This window comes from Equus przewalskii, chromosome 7 (genome assembly GCF_037783145.1).
Source record: "Equus przewalskii isolate Varuska chromosome 7, EquPr2, whole genome shotgun sequence".
In the NCBI taxonomy this organism is placed as follows: domain Eukaryota; kingdom Metazoa; phylum Chordata; class Mammalia; order Perissodactyla; family Equidae; genus Equus; species Equus przewalskii.
Genome location: NC_091837.1, coordinates 36,382,464 through 36,402,106, shown reverse-complemented (window position 1 = coordinate 36,402,106; position 19,643 = coordinate 36,382,464). Strand labels below are relative to the sequence as shown.

At 43.6% G+C, this 19,643-nt stretch overlaps 1 protein-coding gene across 2 annotated transcripts in view; it reads right to left on the bottom strand.

Moving 5' to 3' along the window:
- Positions 1–3,650, bottom strand: part of VAPA (VAMP associated protein A) — a 40,060-nt gene extending 36,410 nt beyond the window's left edge. For both annotated transcript variants that reach the window (XM_070627448.1, XM_070627449.1), the window contains exon 1: positions 1,922–3,650. In XM_070627448.1, coding sequence (XP_070483549.1) covers positions 1,922–2,000 — 79 coding nt within the window. In that variant the 5' untranslated portion in view covers positions 2,001–3,650. The remainder of the gene's footprint in view (positions 1–1,921) is intronic.
- Positions 3,651–19,643: the final 15,993 nt, after the last annotated feature.

Sequence of the window (19,643 nt, the reverse complement as noted above, 5' to 3'; positions counted from 1 at the left end):
GTTAGCTCAGAGCCAGGCTTCCTCAGCAAAAAGAGGAGGACTAGCAGTAGTTAGCTGAGGGCTAATCTTCCTCCAAAAAACAAAACAAAACAAAACAAAAAAGGTGGTCATTGATGTCCAAAGTTTTAAAAACGGGCCTTGTGAATTACTTTCATTCATAACACAAGAACAACCTTTTCTATAATAAGTTAATAATTCTTCAATACCTAAAATAAGTGAAATATATGGCTATGTCACTGGGTAGGGTTTTTGGTGGTTGTTTTAACCTGCTTCTCCGCTATTATTAGTCTTTTACTATGACAACAATACAGTTTCTCTAGGGAGAAAGCTTCCAATTCTGTGGACATTTCCTGGCCTAAAACTGGTTTTAAAGGTTTTTAAGTCCCTAATGGCAACCCACATATGGTTATCAAGGAGCGGAAATTTCCTCAGTAAAACTCAGCCTGTCAAAAAGTCAAAGCAAAATATTTAAATTCTCCAAAGAACACACAGACCATAAAGGCTTACATTAAATTCCTCCAACCTAAGATAACGGCTATTTAAGTTAGGTAATTTCATGATTCCTCAAAGGAGTTTTTCTTCTTTCAGCTAAAATTATGTAAAATCATGCCACACACATAAGCTTGCCACACTAAAATGCACTTAGTGCCTCTCAAAATACTTCTTAGGTTTGTCTTAAAACTAAATCCTTACCTAACAAACAGCTCATTTACATTCCCATTCAAAGAAATTTGCAAATGCAGTAAAAAGCTTGCAAAATAAAGGAGTTATACAATATACTCTCATAATACGAGAAAACATCATTTTGAAATTCCTAAAACTATTATCTTTTCCTATGGAAAACAATCTAGGTGTTTTTCTTTTGGACTTAATCTTGTACAACAACAAAGGATTTGTTTTAAGCACTGGAATGGCTACACATTTCACAAAGTGTTCTCATCACAGCTACTGAAATCGAAATACAACATACTGAACCTTCCAAAAGGCGATTCTCTTTATGCTTAACCGAAAATAGGAAGAAATCTGCTTTCTATTTAGGATCTTCACGCACTTTAAGTATTCCTAAATAGAAACCTGGTCAGTTTAACTGTCTTCCCTAAACTACCCTACATACTGAAAACAAATGGGCCAAACAGCGCCTCGGATTCCTCAACGCTCACCAAGTCAGACTAACAACTTAGCACGGGCACTGCTACAAAATAAATCCACGGCGCTCCAGAACTGAGCGACACCGATCAGCCTTCTGGGCGGCTTGCGGGGAAACCGCAAAGGCAGAAGTCACAAACAGGATTCTACAGCAAAAGAGCGAAGCGAAGAGGCTAGGCAAGAGCAGACAGGCAGCAGGTCCGTCAGAGGCCGAGGGACGTGTACTACGGCCCTCCCACCACCCCTCGGCTGCCGCAGCTGTCCCGCCGCACGCGGGTGTCTGCCCGCTCGCCGGCCAGGCCAGAGCCAGAGGGCCCCCGGCCCCCGCGTTCGCGGACCCGACAGCCGGGCCGCCAACGGGAGAAAGGGTGGGAGCAGCCCTCTGCGCCGGCCGGGGCCCTCTCTCGGAACCGAGTCCCGGGCCGCCGCCCCGCCGGCGACCCACGCACTCGCCGGCCGCAGCCCCTCCCCGCCGCAGAGCGCCCGGCCTCGGTCACCGCCCACCACGCCCGCCCGGACGCCGCCCGCCGCCCCGGCCAAGGACAAGCGCCGGCGCGGGCAGAGCGGCAGCGCCGGGAGGCGCCCGCGGGGCCGCAAGATGGCGGCGACGGGCCGGGCCCCGGTTCCCCGGGCACCGGGGCGGACCGGGCGGAACCGGGGGAGCGGGCTGGGCCCGGGGCGCCGCCGAGAGCGGAGGTGCGGGGGAGGGGGCCGCGGCCCGGCGCAGCCCCCCGCACGCCCCCCGTCCCTCCCGGGCTGCCCTGCGCCTGCCTACCTTTGAATTTGAGGTCTGTGGGCGGGTCGAGGACCAGGATCTGCTCGTGCTTCGCCATGGCCCCGGAGGCGGACGCCATCGGAGACAGCGCAGAGCGGGGGCGCGCCCGCGGCGGCGGTTTGGGCTGGGGGCGGGGGACGGCGGCGCCGGCTCGGCCGAGCTCTATGAAGGGCCAGCGCACGGCTCCCGAACCCCGACGCCCGCCGCTCTGTCGCGGGCCGCCCGGCCGCCCGCTGGGTCAGCAGCTCCGGGTCTCACAACTGACTCAACCCCACACCAGCCGCCGCGGCCACGCGCACTGCGATCCTCGGCGCCCCACGTGACGGCCTGTGCGTGCCGACGTGCGCGCCGACGTGCGCGCCCCGGCGCCGGGGCCTCTCGCGCTCGTCCCGCCCCCGAGGCCCGCCCCGCGCGGCGCGGGCTGGTGCGCCTGCGCGCTCCGGGTCTGGCCGCCGCTCCGAACCCAGCGCGGCTGTCAAGGGATCGGGTGGGGACGGGGGCGGGGCTGAGCTTCGAGAGACCCACACGGTGCGCGCTTCGTGGCAGGAGGGCGCAATGCTCGGTAACGTTTAGCTCCTATTAGGAAACTGGAGAACCCGCTATGGCAGCGCATCACCATATTCCGAGCGGGAATGCCTGATGGAGGGAAGGCGTGGCCAGGCTCCTTCACTACAGCTCCCAGCAGGTTCGGTGCGGCGCTGCGCGGTGGCTGCCGGGAGCGGTGGTCGTGGCTGTCTGCAGGCGGCAAGGAGGACGGGTCCGTGGGAGGCGAATGGCGAGGGCGCGCCGATACTCACTTGGGCGCTCCCAGCGTCTCGTCTGCGCTAAAAAAGAAAAGCAGAAACTTGGAGACTGACCCGAGGCCCCTGGTTAGAAATATAAAACGTACCCTGTGGAAAACATGCCGGGATTTGTCAGCTTGCTCTCCGTTCTATCCATCCCTCTGTTGGTGGAGCTGAATTCTCCGTCGAATTCCAGTCCAACCTCTCCTGCTTCCTGACTCCTCTCCAGTGATGCAAAAGCACATGAGGAAGCACACCTCATTTAAGAAGCAGATGCGTCGTTGGGGACATCAGAGGAGACGCACGTATCAAGCTAGAAATAAAAGTCAAAATCTGCAGCCTTCAGTTGCTGGGTCTGTTCTTCGGTTTTGATTAAGAATGGACCCAAACCAAAACAGTTGTCCCGTTCACATGTTGGAAATGACTCCCTCCGCATCATTTACTGTGGCCTGTAGTAAACTGAACCAAAGGTGAAAAACCCGGGGAGCAAAGTTGCCGACAAATCTGCAACCGACCGCCAGGGTAATCGGGGACCGGAACGTCAAACGACGCGAGCGACTGTGCTGCAAATAAAGCTTTATAGAACCTCTTGAATTTAAATCCCTAGGAAGCACCACGAAACAAGGGACATATCGATGCTGCTGCCGTGAAGGAGCAGCCCAGTTTGTTTAGAAAATAAGTGACACAAATGGAACAGTTGTCTAGGTTTAGGCAGAAAGACCAAGCTCGCGTGTGCAGTCCAGGTGTCGGAGCGCGTCTGGGAGCAGCTCCTCAGAGGGCTAACCTGGGGTTCACAGACGATCGTGCGACGTAAGAGCCGCGGGAACCTCGGAGGAGGGGAGTGCTTACATGATCTGAAAAGCGTATTCTAAATTTACCTTTCCTTTGATTTCCTTTTTTTCCACAAAATTTATTTTGAAATTTCAATCATCAATAAAAGGAGAATACAAAAATTACATGTTTGTCTAAGGGGGCTTAAGGTTAAAAAAATAAAAATTTGAGGTTGACAGTCGCTCCACAGGATGGTGCCCCACATATATTTAGTTGTGAACTAACAACTCTAAAGCTGTCACGATCTCCCCTCTTTTTGCTTGCGCGAGAACTCTTATCCATGGGCAAGTTAGCCTTGGCTGAACCGTCTCTTCTGCAGCTAGAGGGACGCTTCCCTTACCAGAAAGCATTTGGGAATCCTCGGTGTGGAAACAGCCAATCAGTGGGTATAGCATGCTGAGGAAGTTCCCGAGGACTCCCCTCTGGGACAATGGCTGCCCATTCACCCTGAGTTCAATAGGAAGCCTAAATTGGAGGTGGTATTTCAGTTTCCCAGTCTATATCATTAAGAAACCTCTGCCCACTTAAATCATCACCTTTGGAGTCAACTTTCTGTCTTCTCAATATTGCTTTGAAGAGTATGTAGATATAGTTTTAAAATGGACAAGCTTACTAAGACTACATGAAACGTCTTTTGAATAATTCCCCTATTACTGTTTTAGAGCATTGCCTTAATAATGACTCAGAGCCCTCTTAAAGCATCTACTCCCCATTAAATAGTGTGCTATTTAAGTGGTTTGTGCTTTGGCGGTTATTAATACCTTTCTTCTAGCAGTTCAAAGAACTTTACCAATATGATCACCTGCTACTCAGAACAATTAGCAGTTGTTACTTTTGTTGTTAAGTATGGAAGTTAAAACACAGGTGAGAGCATGTTGTTTCAGTAGCAGAGCTAAAGCTGGTAGGGGCAACTTGCCCAGTTTCCCATTTTGTGCATTTTTGCTCTTTCCAAAGCTGCGATAAAATTATAACTGAAAGTGATTAAGGCAATTTAAAATGTAATTGACTTATCTATGTTTAACGTTTAAGCAAGGAATGGAGAAACATGGGACCTAATGTTCATTGTTTGCTCTTTTTACATTGATTAATGCAGCACATAAAGGTCTCTTAAGCTATTAGCAAAAAATATATACGTAAGCATATTTCTCTAGCTACCAAGTTTTCATGAGTCTAAGAGATAGCAAGTCCTTGAATATTACTTTAACTTACTTGAGTCACCAATAGTATTCACCCTTGGACAGGTTATCTCTACTGGGTTTGCCAAGGATCAAAAAAAAACGTTTCCGGTACAGATGGTAACAAAGTATAACCATCTCCTCCATAGTTAAATATATTAAACTTTACTATGGAGGTACTCTGTATGTAATTATGAATTTGTTTATGATCAATTCTTTGTGTAATTCAATTCAGTAAATGTTTAAAAGGGCATACTTTCATTAAATCTTGAGGCCGTAAAGCATATTGAGGAAGAGGATAGGCTTCCAATCTGAACCGCTGGATTCAAGTCCCGTTTTCCACTGTGTAGTCTTAGCATCTTTATCTCTCCATGCCTGTTATATCTGTAAGTTGGGGAGAATAATAATACATCCATCCGAGGTTTGTGATGAGAGTTAAATGAGTTAATACACACAAAGAATTTAGAATAGTGACTGGTTCTAGCACAGTTACCTTTTTAATGTTAAATGTTAAATTATTGCTGTGTGCCTGGCACTTTGGTAGGTGATGGAGTGGTGAGACAATAGACATGATCTCTGCCCCTAGAGGCTTACATGCAAGCAGGAAAGACAGGCGTGAAATAGCTCCTTTGCAGCCGTGATTCTGCTCTTGAAATAAGTTCAACCAGTGAGTTACACTCACATGCTATTTGAAAGTTAGAAGTGAATCAGAGGCCAGCTCTCTGCCTCTTCTGGCTGTTTTTCTGCTGAGGCAAGAGTGCAGAGATGCGCGGCTTTCTGCAGCAGCATTCCAACACCCGGTGACTCGTTTCCTGGATATCAAGAGGCAGGGAGTTGTTGCCAGTCAGCAGAAGCAGTGGCTCCTTCTCAAGTCCAGCTTCCTGACCCCTGGGTCCGAGGTAAGAGTTGCAGCCTCCACGGCAGCTGCCCCTGGTTGGGCAGTTCGGTCTTGCCCCGAGAGTCGTTCCTGGAGAGCCACGTCTACAGCCTGCTCCTCCACCTCTCCCCACAATTTTATAAACACCTAATTCCCTTTAGTATGTTACTTCCTGCTTATGCTATTAGAATGCTGCAGGGAGTGAGGTGTCAGGGAAGCTGAGTGGATCAAGAAGCTCAATGGGTAGAAATCCGCTGAGCTGTCCTATAAGGCAAGGACTGGAAAGCATTCACCTGACAGAGTAACAAGGGTGCTAGGGGTAAAACCTGAATGAAACAGAGTCACTGCACACAAAGAGCTCCTCCTAAAACATATGGCTATGGTCGAGCGTGGCAACCAAATGAAATACACACCAGGTCAGGAAGTATCACAGGGATGCAATGCTTGGTACATGTGGATATGTTGGTGGTGCTTATTGTAGCACATTCATCAGACTGTGTAAGAAATATATAGGGGCCAGCCCAGTGGTACAGCGGTTAGGTGTGCACGTTCTGCTTCGGCAGCCCGGGGTTTGCTGGTTCGGATCCCGGGTGTGGACATGGCACCGCTTGGCACACCATGCTGTGGTAGGCTTCCCATGTATAAAGTAGAGGAAGCTGGGCACGGATGTTAGCTCAGGGCCAGTCTTCCTCAGCAAAAAGAGGAGGATTCGCAGCAGTTAGCTCAGGGCTAATCTTCCTCAAAAAAAAAAAAAAAGGAAGAAAAGAAATATATAATGGGGCCAGCCTCATGGCAAAGTGGTTAAGTTCATGTGCTCCACTTTGGCGGTCTGGGGTTTGTCAGTTCAGATCCCAGGCACGGACCTACACACCGCTCATCAATCCATGCTGTGGCAGTGTCCCACATACAAAAATAGATTGGCACAGATGTTAGCTCAGGGACAATCTTCCTCAAGCAAAAAGAGGAAGATTGGCAACGGATGTTAACTCAGGCCAATCTTCCTCCAAAAGAAAAAAAAGAAATATAGATGCCAAGAGAAGGCAGAGGGAAGCTTCACCAGATAAAGACAAGGCTGGAAGAAAAAGATCTGGAAAAAAGCCTTGACCTGGGGATTTTTCTCTGTATGACCATTTAAAGCAGTTAAAACAGTAAGATTTATGTTTGTTTATGAAAAATAATTTAATGAATATGTGTTTCCTCTGTTAAGCTTTTATGTGGTAACAGCAACATGTGCTATTGTAACAAGCAACACAATCCAAAGGCGTATGAATAAAAAGTTTCCTCCTGTGCCTCACAGTTTCCACTCAAGTTAAAGTGACTAATGTTAACTGCCTGCTCTGTGTATCACTCTCCAACTTTCTCCATACTTGTAAAAACAGTTGTTTTGGGGGGGGCTTTTTTTTACAAGAATTCTAACATATTGCATACTATGCAATTACTTTATTCATCTAACAATATATTATGGATATCTGACCAAGTGAATTGACATAGATTTAATTCCGCCTTTTAATAGCTGAATCTATAGACTAGATTACTGTGATACCATTTGTTCCCTTATTGGTAACATGTAAATTGATCTAGGCTTTTATCACAACAAATAGTGCTGCAATAAACATCCTTATACACATATCCTTAATATAGGATGTGCTTATTTCGACAGGGAGATTTCCAGCCGTGGGACCGCTGGATCAAAGCTATTTCCTAGTTCAATACGTATTACATACTGTTCATCCAAAGGATTGTAGTAGTTAACACTTCCGTCAGGAACGTATGAGGGTGTCCATCTGCCCCATCCTCACCAAGTGCTAGATCCCACTCCTCACCAGCAGCTGAAGAAGAGGCGTGTATAAATAGCCTTGGATTCTTTGGGTCAATAGTTTTGGCCCCCAAAATTGTACATTTTCGTTGAAGACATCCTCGTACATTGAATCCATCTTCTCCTCTTGCTCATTCCATTTTCCTTCTGTAGATTATAAAGACTATAGCACCTGAAGCAACCAGAGAGTCTCTGCAGCTCATAAGGTATTTTCTCCCACAAATGCAGTTATTCTTAAAGGAAACCAAACAAGAAGAAATCAAAAGGTGTCTATGAACATTAAATCCACACTTGACACCTTGCCTGACTCCTCAGAGTCTCTGAAAAGAGGCTTCTTCCCACAGCAGATGTGGGCGAAGAGCACATGTTTGCACAGCAGACAGACTGGCATCCAAGGCTTGTTGCCCAGAGTTGTTGTGCAATGAAACTCCATGGCCTTCTCTATAAAATGGCAACAATGCAAACTATATTTCATATTGCTCATGAGTACTGAATGAAACAGTGTGTATAAAGTGCTTCCCATAGTGCTTGGCAAATAGTAAGCTTTTAATAAATGATTGTGATTCATAGCTCACAAAATTTGATATCTCCTTTGAAGTATGAGCTATATGTATGTAAGTTGTTAGACATTTAAATCCACAACCAAATGCTATCTCCTTAATGAGATACTTCATAAACAGAAGATAATTTTCCAGAGTTTTCTGAAGAGATTGGTGATTGTTTTTTTTGTATTCATTTATTCCTGTTGTTGGCTGATGACCTGTTTTGGGCCAAGCCCTGTGGTACAGGCTGGGGTAGACAAAAAGAAGTCTAATACCTAATTTCAGTCCTGAAGATGGTCTGAATGGACTGAAGCAAGCATAATCCAATGTGTGACGTGCTTTAAGAGAAGGAATTGAAAAGAATTATGGAAGAATAGGAACAAGAGCGATTAACTTGGGGAGAGCTGGGAAATGCTTTGCGATATCTGACCATTTAGAGATGATGACATGTTTTATGTCCAAGTACATATAAATACACACAAACACACTCATCTTTCCAAGATTTTCTGCTAGAACATCTATTTTCCTAGATGGTTTTGTTGTTTTTTTTTGTTTTTGGTTAATAACAAAAATGTGATATTCACAGCAGCATTATGCACAATAGCCAAAAGCTGGTAGCAGCCAAGGTATCCATTGACAGATGCATGGGTAAGCAAAATAGGATTAATACATACAATAGAATATTATTCAGCCTTAAAAAGGAAGGAAATTCTGACTCATGCTATAATACGAATGAACCTTGAAGGCATTGTCGAAGTGAAATAAGACAAACACAGAAGAACAAATACTGTGTGATTCCACCTATACGAGGTACTTAAATTAGTAAAACTCACAGAAATAGAAGGTGGAACGGTGGTTGCCAGGGGCTGAGGGAGGGGGAATGAGGGCTTACTGTCTAATGGATGCAGAGTTTCAGTTTGGGAAAATGAAAAAAAGTTCTGTGGATGATGATGGCAAGGGTTGCACAAAAATGTGAATGTACTTAGTGTCACTGAACTTACACTTAGAAATAGTTAAAATGGTAAATTTTATGTTAAGGATTATTTTACCACAATAAAATAAAAGAATAAAAACAATTTGTCTTGTTTAGCACAGATGGGTAGTCATTTCATTCTGCAACAGGGCCCTTGCTGTCTCCTTCTATTTCGATGACTCTTCTGACCTCACTTATCCTGGCCTTTTTAAGCAATAGCTTGGGGGTCAGAGCTTAGGCTTTCTCAAATCTGCCTTCAGTTCCTGGCTCTATCACTTACATGAGGATATAAAACTGTTTACCTCACAGAGTTGCTGTGATAATTAAGTGAGATGACACTTGTACCTATCTGAGCACAATACCTGGCACTTGTAAGTACTCAATAAGTGTTACCACTATTGTCATTTACTTCATAATTGCTCGTTCATAAGCAGGCATGAATGTCCCTCTTTTGGCTCTCTTTTTAGAGGTTATATAGCTCGGGATAACTTGGATCACAAATTTATCTGAAGAAAATAGAGCTCCAAAAATTGAACTGTTACCACTGGAGACTCAATGGCACCATCTGACAAGTTATTTCCAAAAGCAGTCTCTTTAGACATCCTGTTGACCTTGATGCTAGCACTGTCACATAAGATTGGACTATGATTTCATCAGCATATTAAGTAAGTTCTCAATCATTACATTAAAAAATAGGAATATGAATCCATTTTGGGATCACTTTTTTCTTGCAGAGATAAGCAGTTACCTGTAGTCCTAACCAGTGGTTTAAGACTAAGGGTCAAATGAAGTCTGGGTGACCCCATGGTTAAACACTCTATCTAGTGAGGCATAACCAGTTGCCAGTTAGGAACCTGAAATGTTTGGTCTAACCATGGATATGATGAGTTCACTCACCACACCCAAAGGACCTGTGAGGTGGGGTGGGGCTGGTGAGCTGGGAATCCGCAGTCCATTCAAGTCAGTCCGGCTGTGAGTCTGGACTCCACTGATTCATTCACCTGGAGAATCTGTGCAGTGAAATATGTAAGTCAAGCGGACAGCATGACGTGATGGAGGAAATGTTCAATAGTGTAACGTTCTTGGTCCTTTGCTTAGTCCAATGGCTTTAGCCATTGTCAGTTTGTAATATGTTTGAACGAAGTTGAAGCTAAGTATGTAGATTTAATTCTATTTCAATGCAATTACAGGGCCAGGTCATGAGAACTTGTGGAAGAAGTTCATTGAGCTGCTTCTTCAGATGGAGGACTTTCTCTGGAATTAAAAGGCTCTGAGAAGTTTAATTTATCATAGCCTCCGTGGTTCACAAGGTTTCACTTTCTTACAGATGTGATAAAAATACTCAAACCCTCAAAGAAACACACATATTGCCTACTTTTTTCACATTCTATTTGTCTCCTCTCAGCTCCTTTAAATGACTGATCTGCCAATTCAAGAGCATGCTGCCAGAGTAGAAGCCTCACAAACACCAGGGCTCCAACTCCAGAATTATAACATCGATCCCCTCCTCTGGCTGGATTTCACCTTCCGGGGTTACTTCAATATGCCCACAACTGCACGCTCTGTGGTCAGGGACAAGCTCCAGCATTGGGACTGACCTGCCAGGCTGCCCTTTGCCCAGTTTCCTTGCCAAGGGAGGGTGATTTGACACAGTTCAGACAAATGAAGTGAACACATGGCAACTGGGATATAACTATTCCTATTTTTAATCTGGTCAGAGATCGATAGAATTACAGATTTTGAAGAATTGTAAAACTAAAGAATGGAAATGGAATCACAATTCAGATGTGAGCCATGGATTTTAATGTGTATGAATCGTTCTTTAAGTTTCTATAGTTACGTATAAAATGCAATCCAGATAATGTGTGGTTTATCATGCATCGATCTTACCAGCGTGGTTCAATTTCAGAAGAAATACATGAAGCTGAAATTAGACTATGCGCACCAGGAAGATTTAGCAACAATGCAGTTTTGGAAATGAGTATGTAAATCCCAGAACCGCTTGGCAGTGTAGTCAAGGGTTCTTGGGCCCTGATTATACGTTCCTTTTTATGAAACCATTGAGATGAAAGCTGAGTATCACTATAAATTTTGCAAACCTTGGGTCAGAATAATTCAATCTCTAAAGAAATGCATTTGTGGGGACCTGGATTTGGCCACCCCAAGATATGTCTCTTTGGCATGATGATTATTTGAGGCTAGTTACTTTGCAGACAAGAAAGCAACTGAAAAGTAGAATTTACTTACCCTTTGTAAGAGACATTTACATTGTAAAGGAACTCTCCATCTGTAAAGATATCTCCCTCTGTACCAGGTTAAGGTGTTGTCTGCCAGTAGTTACTATTAAAAAAGTTACTGTAGGGGCCTGCCCCGTGGCCAAGTGGTTAAGTTCTTGCACTCTGCTTTGGCAGCCCAGGGTTTCACCAGTTCGGGTCCTAGGCACAGACGTAGCACCGCTCATCAAGCCATGCTGAGGCCGCGTCCCACGTAGCACAACCAGAAGGACCTACAACTAGAATATACCACTATGTACTTGGGGGCTTTGGGGAGAAGAAGAAGGAAAAAAAAAAAATAGAAGTTTGGCAACAGATGTTAGCTCAGATGCCAATGTTTAAAGAAAAAGTTATTATAAAAGTTGCTGTTTTTCCCTTTGTAATAAGTATCTTGTGATGAGATACTTCAAGACTGCAAATACTGTGTTTCTATCAGACTTTCACTCACCAATTTCAGCATCCATCAATGATTCTTGCCTGTAATAATTATTACTGAGTTGTTTGCTTAATAGTGATTGTCTATATCCATCATTCCTTCTACGTTCATTCATTCATTGGAATCTACAGTAAGGAACAGCTGACCCTTCTCCCCCACTTATTTATTTATTTATCTTTTTATTTATATAAGTATGGACTCATGGAAATTTATTTTATTATAGTCCACTACCATCATTATTTATGTTGTTGCTTACCTTCTTCCACATTTGGCCTTTAGGAGTTCCTTCAGGTTGGCTCCTGTGTTCTTCCAACATGCCTCCATCATTTTTTGAGCACTTCCTTACTCTACAGTACCACAAGATGTTTCAGGAACGTCCTATATTTTCCCTAGGTCCCAGGTCCCTGAGGGCACTGGTTCCTTTTATTGGATAATGGTATTTAGAAACCAAGATTGGCCACTAGATGTGTTCGTGCTACTGGAGTATCATAGCCTCTAGGCCCCTTCAGTGGACAAAGCTAGGAAATACATGTACTAAAATATGCCCACATGTATATTTAGTTCTATATCCATCTTTATATGTATTAAAAACAGTGGGTTCATACCGATACCTTCCGTTCAATCCAACATCACAGAGTTCATGCTTGCCTCCTCCCTGCTTTCCTTATTTGCAGCTCCTTTCTCCAATAGTAAGAGACCTAACTCTCATCACACACAATACATGTACTTATTGGCTCAACGCTAGAATGCATATAGAGTAATCTCAGAATTGCTAACCCACACCCCTGTGAAAACAGATTTACTGACTAGAGTACAATATTTGTGTACAGTCCTTGAGTTTTTTACTTTACAGTGCACAGTCAAAATATTTTTCCAAAGTTACTTAGGTAAGTGCTTTTCCTTCCCACTCCCTTCCCTGCAGTTATGTTATTCACAATGTAATTCAAATAAATTGATTTTTACCATTTTTATTATATTTTGCCCCTCCCTTTTGCTTTAATTATTTCTTTTGTGGGTATGTGAAGCATTAACACAGTTCTTAGAGTAAACAAAATGCCTTTTTTTTCCTTTGGTACAAATGAGCAGATGCACGTATGTTTTCTAATATAACCCTCATCTTTACTTGAAGGGTAGATTATTATATTCTTTTTTGCACGTTGCTTTTTTCACTTAATATATCCTGAAAATCACTCCATATCAGTTCCTAGAGGGCTCCCTCATTCTTTTTTACAGCTGCATAGTACTCCATTGTATGGATGCTATTCACCTACTGTCTTATGTATGAGCATTTAGGCATTTCCAATATTATGCAACAAGCAACAAAAGCTTCAGTTAATAACCTTATGCATATGTCTTTTCATGTTGTTTGAGGTCTATGTGTAGGGTATAGTCCCATAAGTGGGATTTTTAGATCAAAAGGTAAATGTATATGTAGTTTTAGGTATCAACAAATTCACTTCCATTTGACTTGTCTTTTTTCTCTTCTCCAGAAGCTATGTGTTTCAAAGACTACTCCTTCAAAACAAGCATATTTTTAATTCTCTTCTCGGTAGTCCATGTTCTGAACTCTCAGATCCTGTTTTACTAGGTTCAGACTTAAGGTGGACCTAGTCTTTTTGGCAGTGGGTTTAGATCAAACTTAGACCCCATGCTAGCTGCCTTTATCTCTGTTCCCTGCAGTTTTTCTCACCTTTCTTTGCTCACCATGAAGCCTTGCAATAGAAGGCACACCCTGGGATTTCCATCTCCACTATTGTTAATTATTGTCCCCTAAATGTGGCTATAACGCAACATCTGTTCATTTTCACCTTGCACCCAGATATGAGCTGACGAAACTATAAACCAAGCTTGAGCTCCTTTCTCCTCTTTCAGCTTGTTGTACAGAACCTCCATGAGGCCATGGGTGTGAGCTAAGGGAGGGGCACTGGGGCAATCCCCATGGGTGATGTGGGGTTTGGGCTACCTGCTCATGCAGTTCAGTTCTGCTCTCTTTTCTGCTTATCCTCAATCCAAAATGTACCATGTCCCCCTCATAATGGACTGCTGCGAGGCCTGCCCAACTTTATGACTTGGTAGATGGGACAGAAATCTTTACAACAGCTCATCAGGAGCAGTCCCAGATGCATAGTCCCTTGGTACCCCAGTAACACACCAGGATCTGTTTTTCAAAAGGTGTCGGATTCTCTGCTGCAGACAATATGAACATGTTCCAGAACACCAGGGCTGGAGTTCTGGAGCATGCCATCAATTGTGCTACTGCATCTTTTCCCACCACTGATACCCCTAACACCACAGGCCCCACTGGATCTCATGGGTCACATGGCAAGGCTCAGGACCCCTCTCAAAGCTGGCAGCCTGCCTTCTGTGTCATCTGAACCACAGCAATATTCCCAGTGTGGAATGTGTTGCATCCAGAAACTGAAGAGAACTACCAGGCACTGTGCTTCCTTCTTGTGGTAGGGGGTGCAAGAACAAGTATTTATTTTTTAATTTGGAGAAGGTATCTCAGCACACCTCTGATCACTGGACTCCTAAACACTCTCCTAATGTAGCAGGTCCCTGAATCTCCACCATCCTAGCAAGCTTCCAGTACACTAGCCCCGCTTGCTGTCCTGCTCGACCAGCACAGTGTCGTCAATGTAACGGAACGCTGTGATGTTACACAGGATGTCCAGACAGTCCTGATTTCTTCATACTGTAACATAACAGAGAATGGAAAAGTTCACAATGCCCTGGAGTAAAACAGTAAGTATATTGTTGTCCATTCCACGTGAATACCCACTGTTTCTCTTCAGAATAGAGAAGAACTTTTTGCCGTATCACTGGCCACATCACATGTACCTGAGGCCTTATTAATATTAGCAACAATACTGCTCTGTTCAGCAGCTGCAATGGAAGTACAGTTTGGTTTAGTCTGTGGTATTCTACCATCTGTCTTCTGCAGGCACCAGACTGGCTAATCACAGAGAGGCATGATGGGAGGGACCGCCAGCCTGTCCCTTCCAGCTTTCATAGCAGCACTGATCCCTGTACTGCAGCATTGCGTGGATTCGCCTTTCCATCCTGAGGTGTGGGGGTAGTTTAGGGCTCACATCTAGCCTCCCCCAATGTGATTGCTTCCAGAGCTGCCAATTATACACTCAAGGCCCAAGAAAATGACCGCCAGGTAGATGTGTGGCCGTAAGGGGGCCAACAATAAGCCAGACATTAGGCAGGACTCTAAGATTGGGGCAGGGGGAGGAACACGCACAGATGACATTTCAGATCTCCAGGCATCCATGTTAACTAAGACTGTGTCCAACGATCCTTGAAAAGTCTGGGTATTTCCTTTTCCCCAGTGTATAGTGATCCAAGCAAATGGCCAGAGGTACCTTTAGGGCAGTCCTGAGGGAATCACCACAGTGTTTATTTGCTATGGAATTGCTGCAGCCGTCCTCCTGGAGACTCAGCCGTCTCTTCAGTCAGTGGGTTCTGAATGTGAATATCGGTCGGTCCAGGACCAGGCAGGGAAACATTCCTTTTCCTGGGGCAACTCCCCTCAGCTCGCTGTGCCTTTCTTCTTGCATTCCTGCACACATTCTTCCACCCACCAGGGAGAAATTCCAGCTTACATTTCACTTTAATCCTCAAAAATGCCTTCTGCTCAAACAGCATCTGGCAATCTCTTATTATCCTTAGGCGGTTGTTTCCCTTCTAATGAATTTGTTAATCAACATTCTTAGGCCATCTTTCATCTGTGTCATATTGACCAGCCTCTCTGTTCGGAACATGGTGTAGGAGCTAAAGAAAAAGAAATACAATAAAACATACAATTGTTTTTTGTGTGCAATGGGTTATAGATTGTGAAAAAATAAACAACCAACATTTCCATACTACCTGATCCTATGATAAATGAGAGTAATTAAAATATTTATGTGAATAATATTCTCATAATTGGACAGAATACAAACTTCTTAGGCTGTTAAAGAAAACATCATACTAGAAATCCTTATATATAATGCAAGAACACATTACTCAAGTATGTCCTAACACTGACCTATCAATGCTATTTTATGTTTATGCCCCTTTTGCAAAAATGTGTTATTCATTAGTATATTAGTTTCTTGTGGCTGCTGTAACAAATTACCACTAACTGCGGCTTAAAACAACAGATATTTATCCTCCCTGAGCTCTGGAGGCCACAAGTCCAAAATCGAGGCGTGAGCGGGGCTGCCGTCCTGTGCAGGCTCTACAGGCGAGTCTGCTCTTCCTTCTTTCAACTCCTGGCGGCTGCCGGCGGTCCTTGACTTGTGGCCGCAGCACTCTGACTTCTGCCTCCATCTTCACACCGCCTTCTCCTCTGTGTGAGTCCCCTTCTACCTCTCTTGGATAATGACACTTTTGATGGTATTCAGGGTTAACCCAGATAATCCTCATTTCAAGATCCTTAACTTAATCACGTCTGCAAAGACCCTTTTTCCAAGTACAGTAACATTTACAGGTTCCAGGGGTTAGAATCTATTACCTTTGGGGCCGTAATTCAGTCCACTATAGTTGGTACTGATAAATTTCACATCGGCTTAAGAATTTAGTTAACATCATCTCTGAGAAATAATCCACCATAGAGAAATGTAATATAAAGAGGTGCCCACATGATATTACTATTAGTTGAAAATATAAAAAACATTCAATCAATAGATTGCTTTGTATAAAGTGAAAATTATTTCCCTTTTTCTAATTCTCTTATAAAAATTTCTGAGGCATTGTGAAAAATAATATTTTACCTCAAATATGTGTAAATTTGCTAGTGATTACTACACAAACCTAAGAATCTCATTTTTTTTAAGTAAGATTGAAAATTATCAAAAGTTGAAGTGCAAGGGATGCCAGAGACAGGTTCAGGTCCACGTGCTCAATCTTTCTTCTCACACAGTAGTAAACTTTGTTTTATCTTTTATCAAGGGACAGCAAACCCCATTATGGGATTACATATGCCATATTTCAGATGGACATTTTGGCCACCAATCATATTACCTAATTTACAGGGATATTGATAAGCATAGTCTAAAGTCTATCTAGTTTCTAAATACAATTTTAGATTTCTGGTATAGCCCAATGATCTACTTAGAAAAGAAACGGCAAGCATGTTGCTAGGGTGGCACTCAACTGCTAAGATCTTGTCTGTTCTGATGACAGCTGTCAAAGCCAGGATGACCCAGCTCTCCACTGTACCTCTGCCCCGTTCATCAGGGCTTGTCCCAGTGACAACCTCCTCCACTTCCCACACCTTCCCCACATCTTACCCGAGCCCATCTTGTCTCCATGCCCAGTAACCGGATTGTGACTTTTATACCCGCCAATCACCCCTATTGTTTGGGCAACCTCTGCAGTCCCCTCCTGGTTTCTTGGGTCACAACCTCACTGCTTCATTTTCGGCTTTGTTGGCTTCCTCTGCTGCTGAGGCGAGAGAGACCTCTGCTCTCAGCCCTGGAACTTCAGGAACTCCCCATTCCCTTACTGGTCAGCTCAACTCCTATTCCTCCTGGAGAGGTGACATTGGGACATGTTTCACTTGAATTGTTGAAAAGGCATCTAATTTCCATCCAAGAGGATAAACTAAGGTTCTCAAGATCTTATATTTAAGCAAATCAATAAAGTATAGAAGAATCCTAAGAATCACAAGTCAATTTATTGATTTTAATTAAAAACGAAGAGTATTCAGTTTCATATGCACCTCTAAACAGTTTTCTCCAAGGAAAGCCTATGGGCTCTGAACATTCACTGCATTCAAAACAGTTTCTTGCCTGTGAGCAGAGTTCATTCCTGACATATGTACCTGTCTTTCTGCCTTCAGCTTGAATATCAATAGTAAACATGTGTGGTCTCTGAACCTCAAGTAATAAATCTTGGCCTTTTTTTAAGCACATAAGGAAAAAATCAGTACCATAGATGGGACCCGAAAAGGATGAATGATGGCAGCTAGTGTCCAAACTACACAACTGCCAATTTTATTTTGGTGTTTTTACATCAATATACAGATGTGAAGGTAGCAATCCGAAACGAAGTAGAATTATAATTTGAGTTTATAAATACTTTCTAAAGACCTCGGATACCAAAACAGAGATTATTTGAAAGTAAGCATCTTTATCATATGAGTAATTTTTTTTTTTAAAGATTTTTATTTTTTCCTTTTTCTCCCCAAAGCCCCCGGTACATAGTTGTATATTCTTCGTTGTGGGTCCTTCTAGTTGTGGCATGTGGGACGCTGCCTCAGCGTGGTTTGATGAGCAGTGCCATGTCTGCGCCCAGGATTCGAACCAACGAAACACTGGGCCGCCTGCCACGGAGCGTGCGAACTTAACCACTCGGCCACAGGGCCAGCCCCTCATATGAGTAATTTTTGCTCACAGGAAGAGATCAAATTTATTAGGGAAATGAACACAGGGAGGAAATCAGCAAAATCTATTGATGTTGAATTGTTACACTGAGATGCTGCTCCAAGTCTAGTTAATTTGGCTGTTTCTGATAGCACGCCAACACACTATAGCCATTGTTAACTGGCATGGTTTAAAGGAAATCTTCTCTAAAGCCTTCTCTGGGAGACAGTTAGCCTCATCTGACGTTTCTAAACTAAGAATCATTAGCTAGCTGATGACTTCCTCCTGTATCTTCCTAATGTCAGTGAAAGATACAGATCTATGAGTCTTCAGACTTGCATTTCCCTTTGCCTTTCAACACCAAGGCTTTGGGCCTTCCTGGGGCACAGAGAGAAACAGTCCTTTCCGCATTTCTCAAGCTCTACCAGTCAGGTGGCTCTCCAGAGGCCAGAGACCCTCCAGGGGCGGTTAGTGAAAACAGCAAGAAAGGCCCGCAGAGAGCAACCCTGTGCTCTGAGCGAGAGCAACCCTGCTCTTCTCCATTCTTCCCGAGGCAGATGTCACTCTTACTCGGAGTCACCATCTTAACTTAAAAGATGGCTCTCAACGTGTGTGCGTAAGAGTCATGCACTTCTTTTTTTTTTTTTTTTTTTTGAGTCATACACTTCTAATCCACATGGAATAGAGCGATCGCATTTTCTTTCAGTTTCCACAATTCACCTTTCTTCACTTCAATCAGGGCCTCTCTTTACCAACCTTAACTTCTTTGTGTTTGCCTTTTTCTATTATCAGCTTTTTCATATTCAAATGAATCATCTTTTTTCCATTCTGGACTTTGAAAATCCTGATTTTCCTAAACCTTGAAGCTACAGCCTTGGGCTTTCTCTGGCCCCATGCTATCTTGATCCCAATATTTGTCTTTGTTGCACTGGGCAACTATGTTCACTGTAGGTATTTAAAGATCTCCTGATTAAAGTGCCACTATTATTTCAAAATTTGAAGCCTAACTTCTCCTTGTAACTTTTGGTTTATTTTGTTTTTCAGTTAACTCTTATCTGCATAGAATGTACCATTCCCCAGTTCCCTTACAAGATTTTGGAAACCAAAATCTGCCAAAAATCACAACAGAATTCTCTAGGCAACAATGTACCATAACTTTTAAACACTTGCTGAATATAATATATTTGAAATAAACATTTCTGCCTCAAAAAGGCAGTAGTGTTGAATACCCAAGAAGTATTCTATGTAGACCCCCACTGTTAATTAAGTTGCTCATACTTAGAGAAAAATAAATTTCAAAAGCCTCACTTAGAAGAGCAGACTCCAAAACTGTCTTACCCTGTTCACACCCTTGTAATCTTTCTGAACATCCACTTCACAAGTGTTTCATACCTCTTTTGATTCATATTCCATATGCCATCTTTAGTGAAACTTACACACTGACCCTGCTGCAGGGGTGCAAAGTAACCTGGCCCAGACCGCTCAGAGTACCCCATCTCCCCCAAGTACTCAGAATGGCTCAGAGACCGGCACGTGATCCAGTCAATCAGAGTTTTTCGAGGGACTTTTGTTGTAGTTATTAAGAAACAGGTTCACTTTTTGTGTATAATCATGAGTTGTGCAAGCAGTCGGTGATGAAATCAAGATGACCAGCAGAGCTG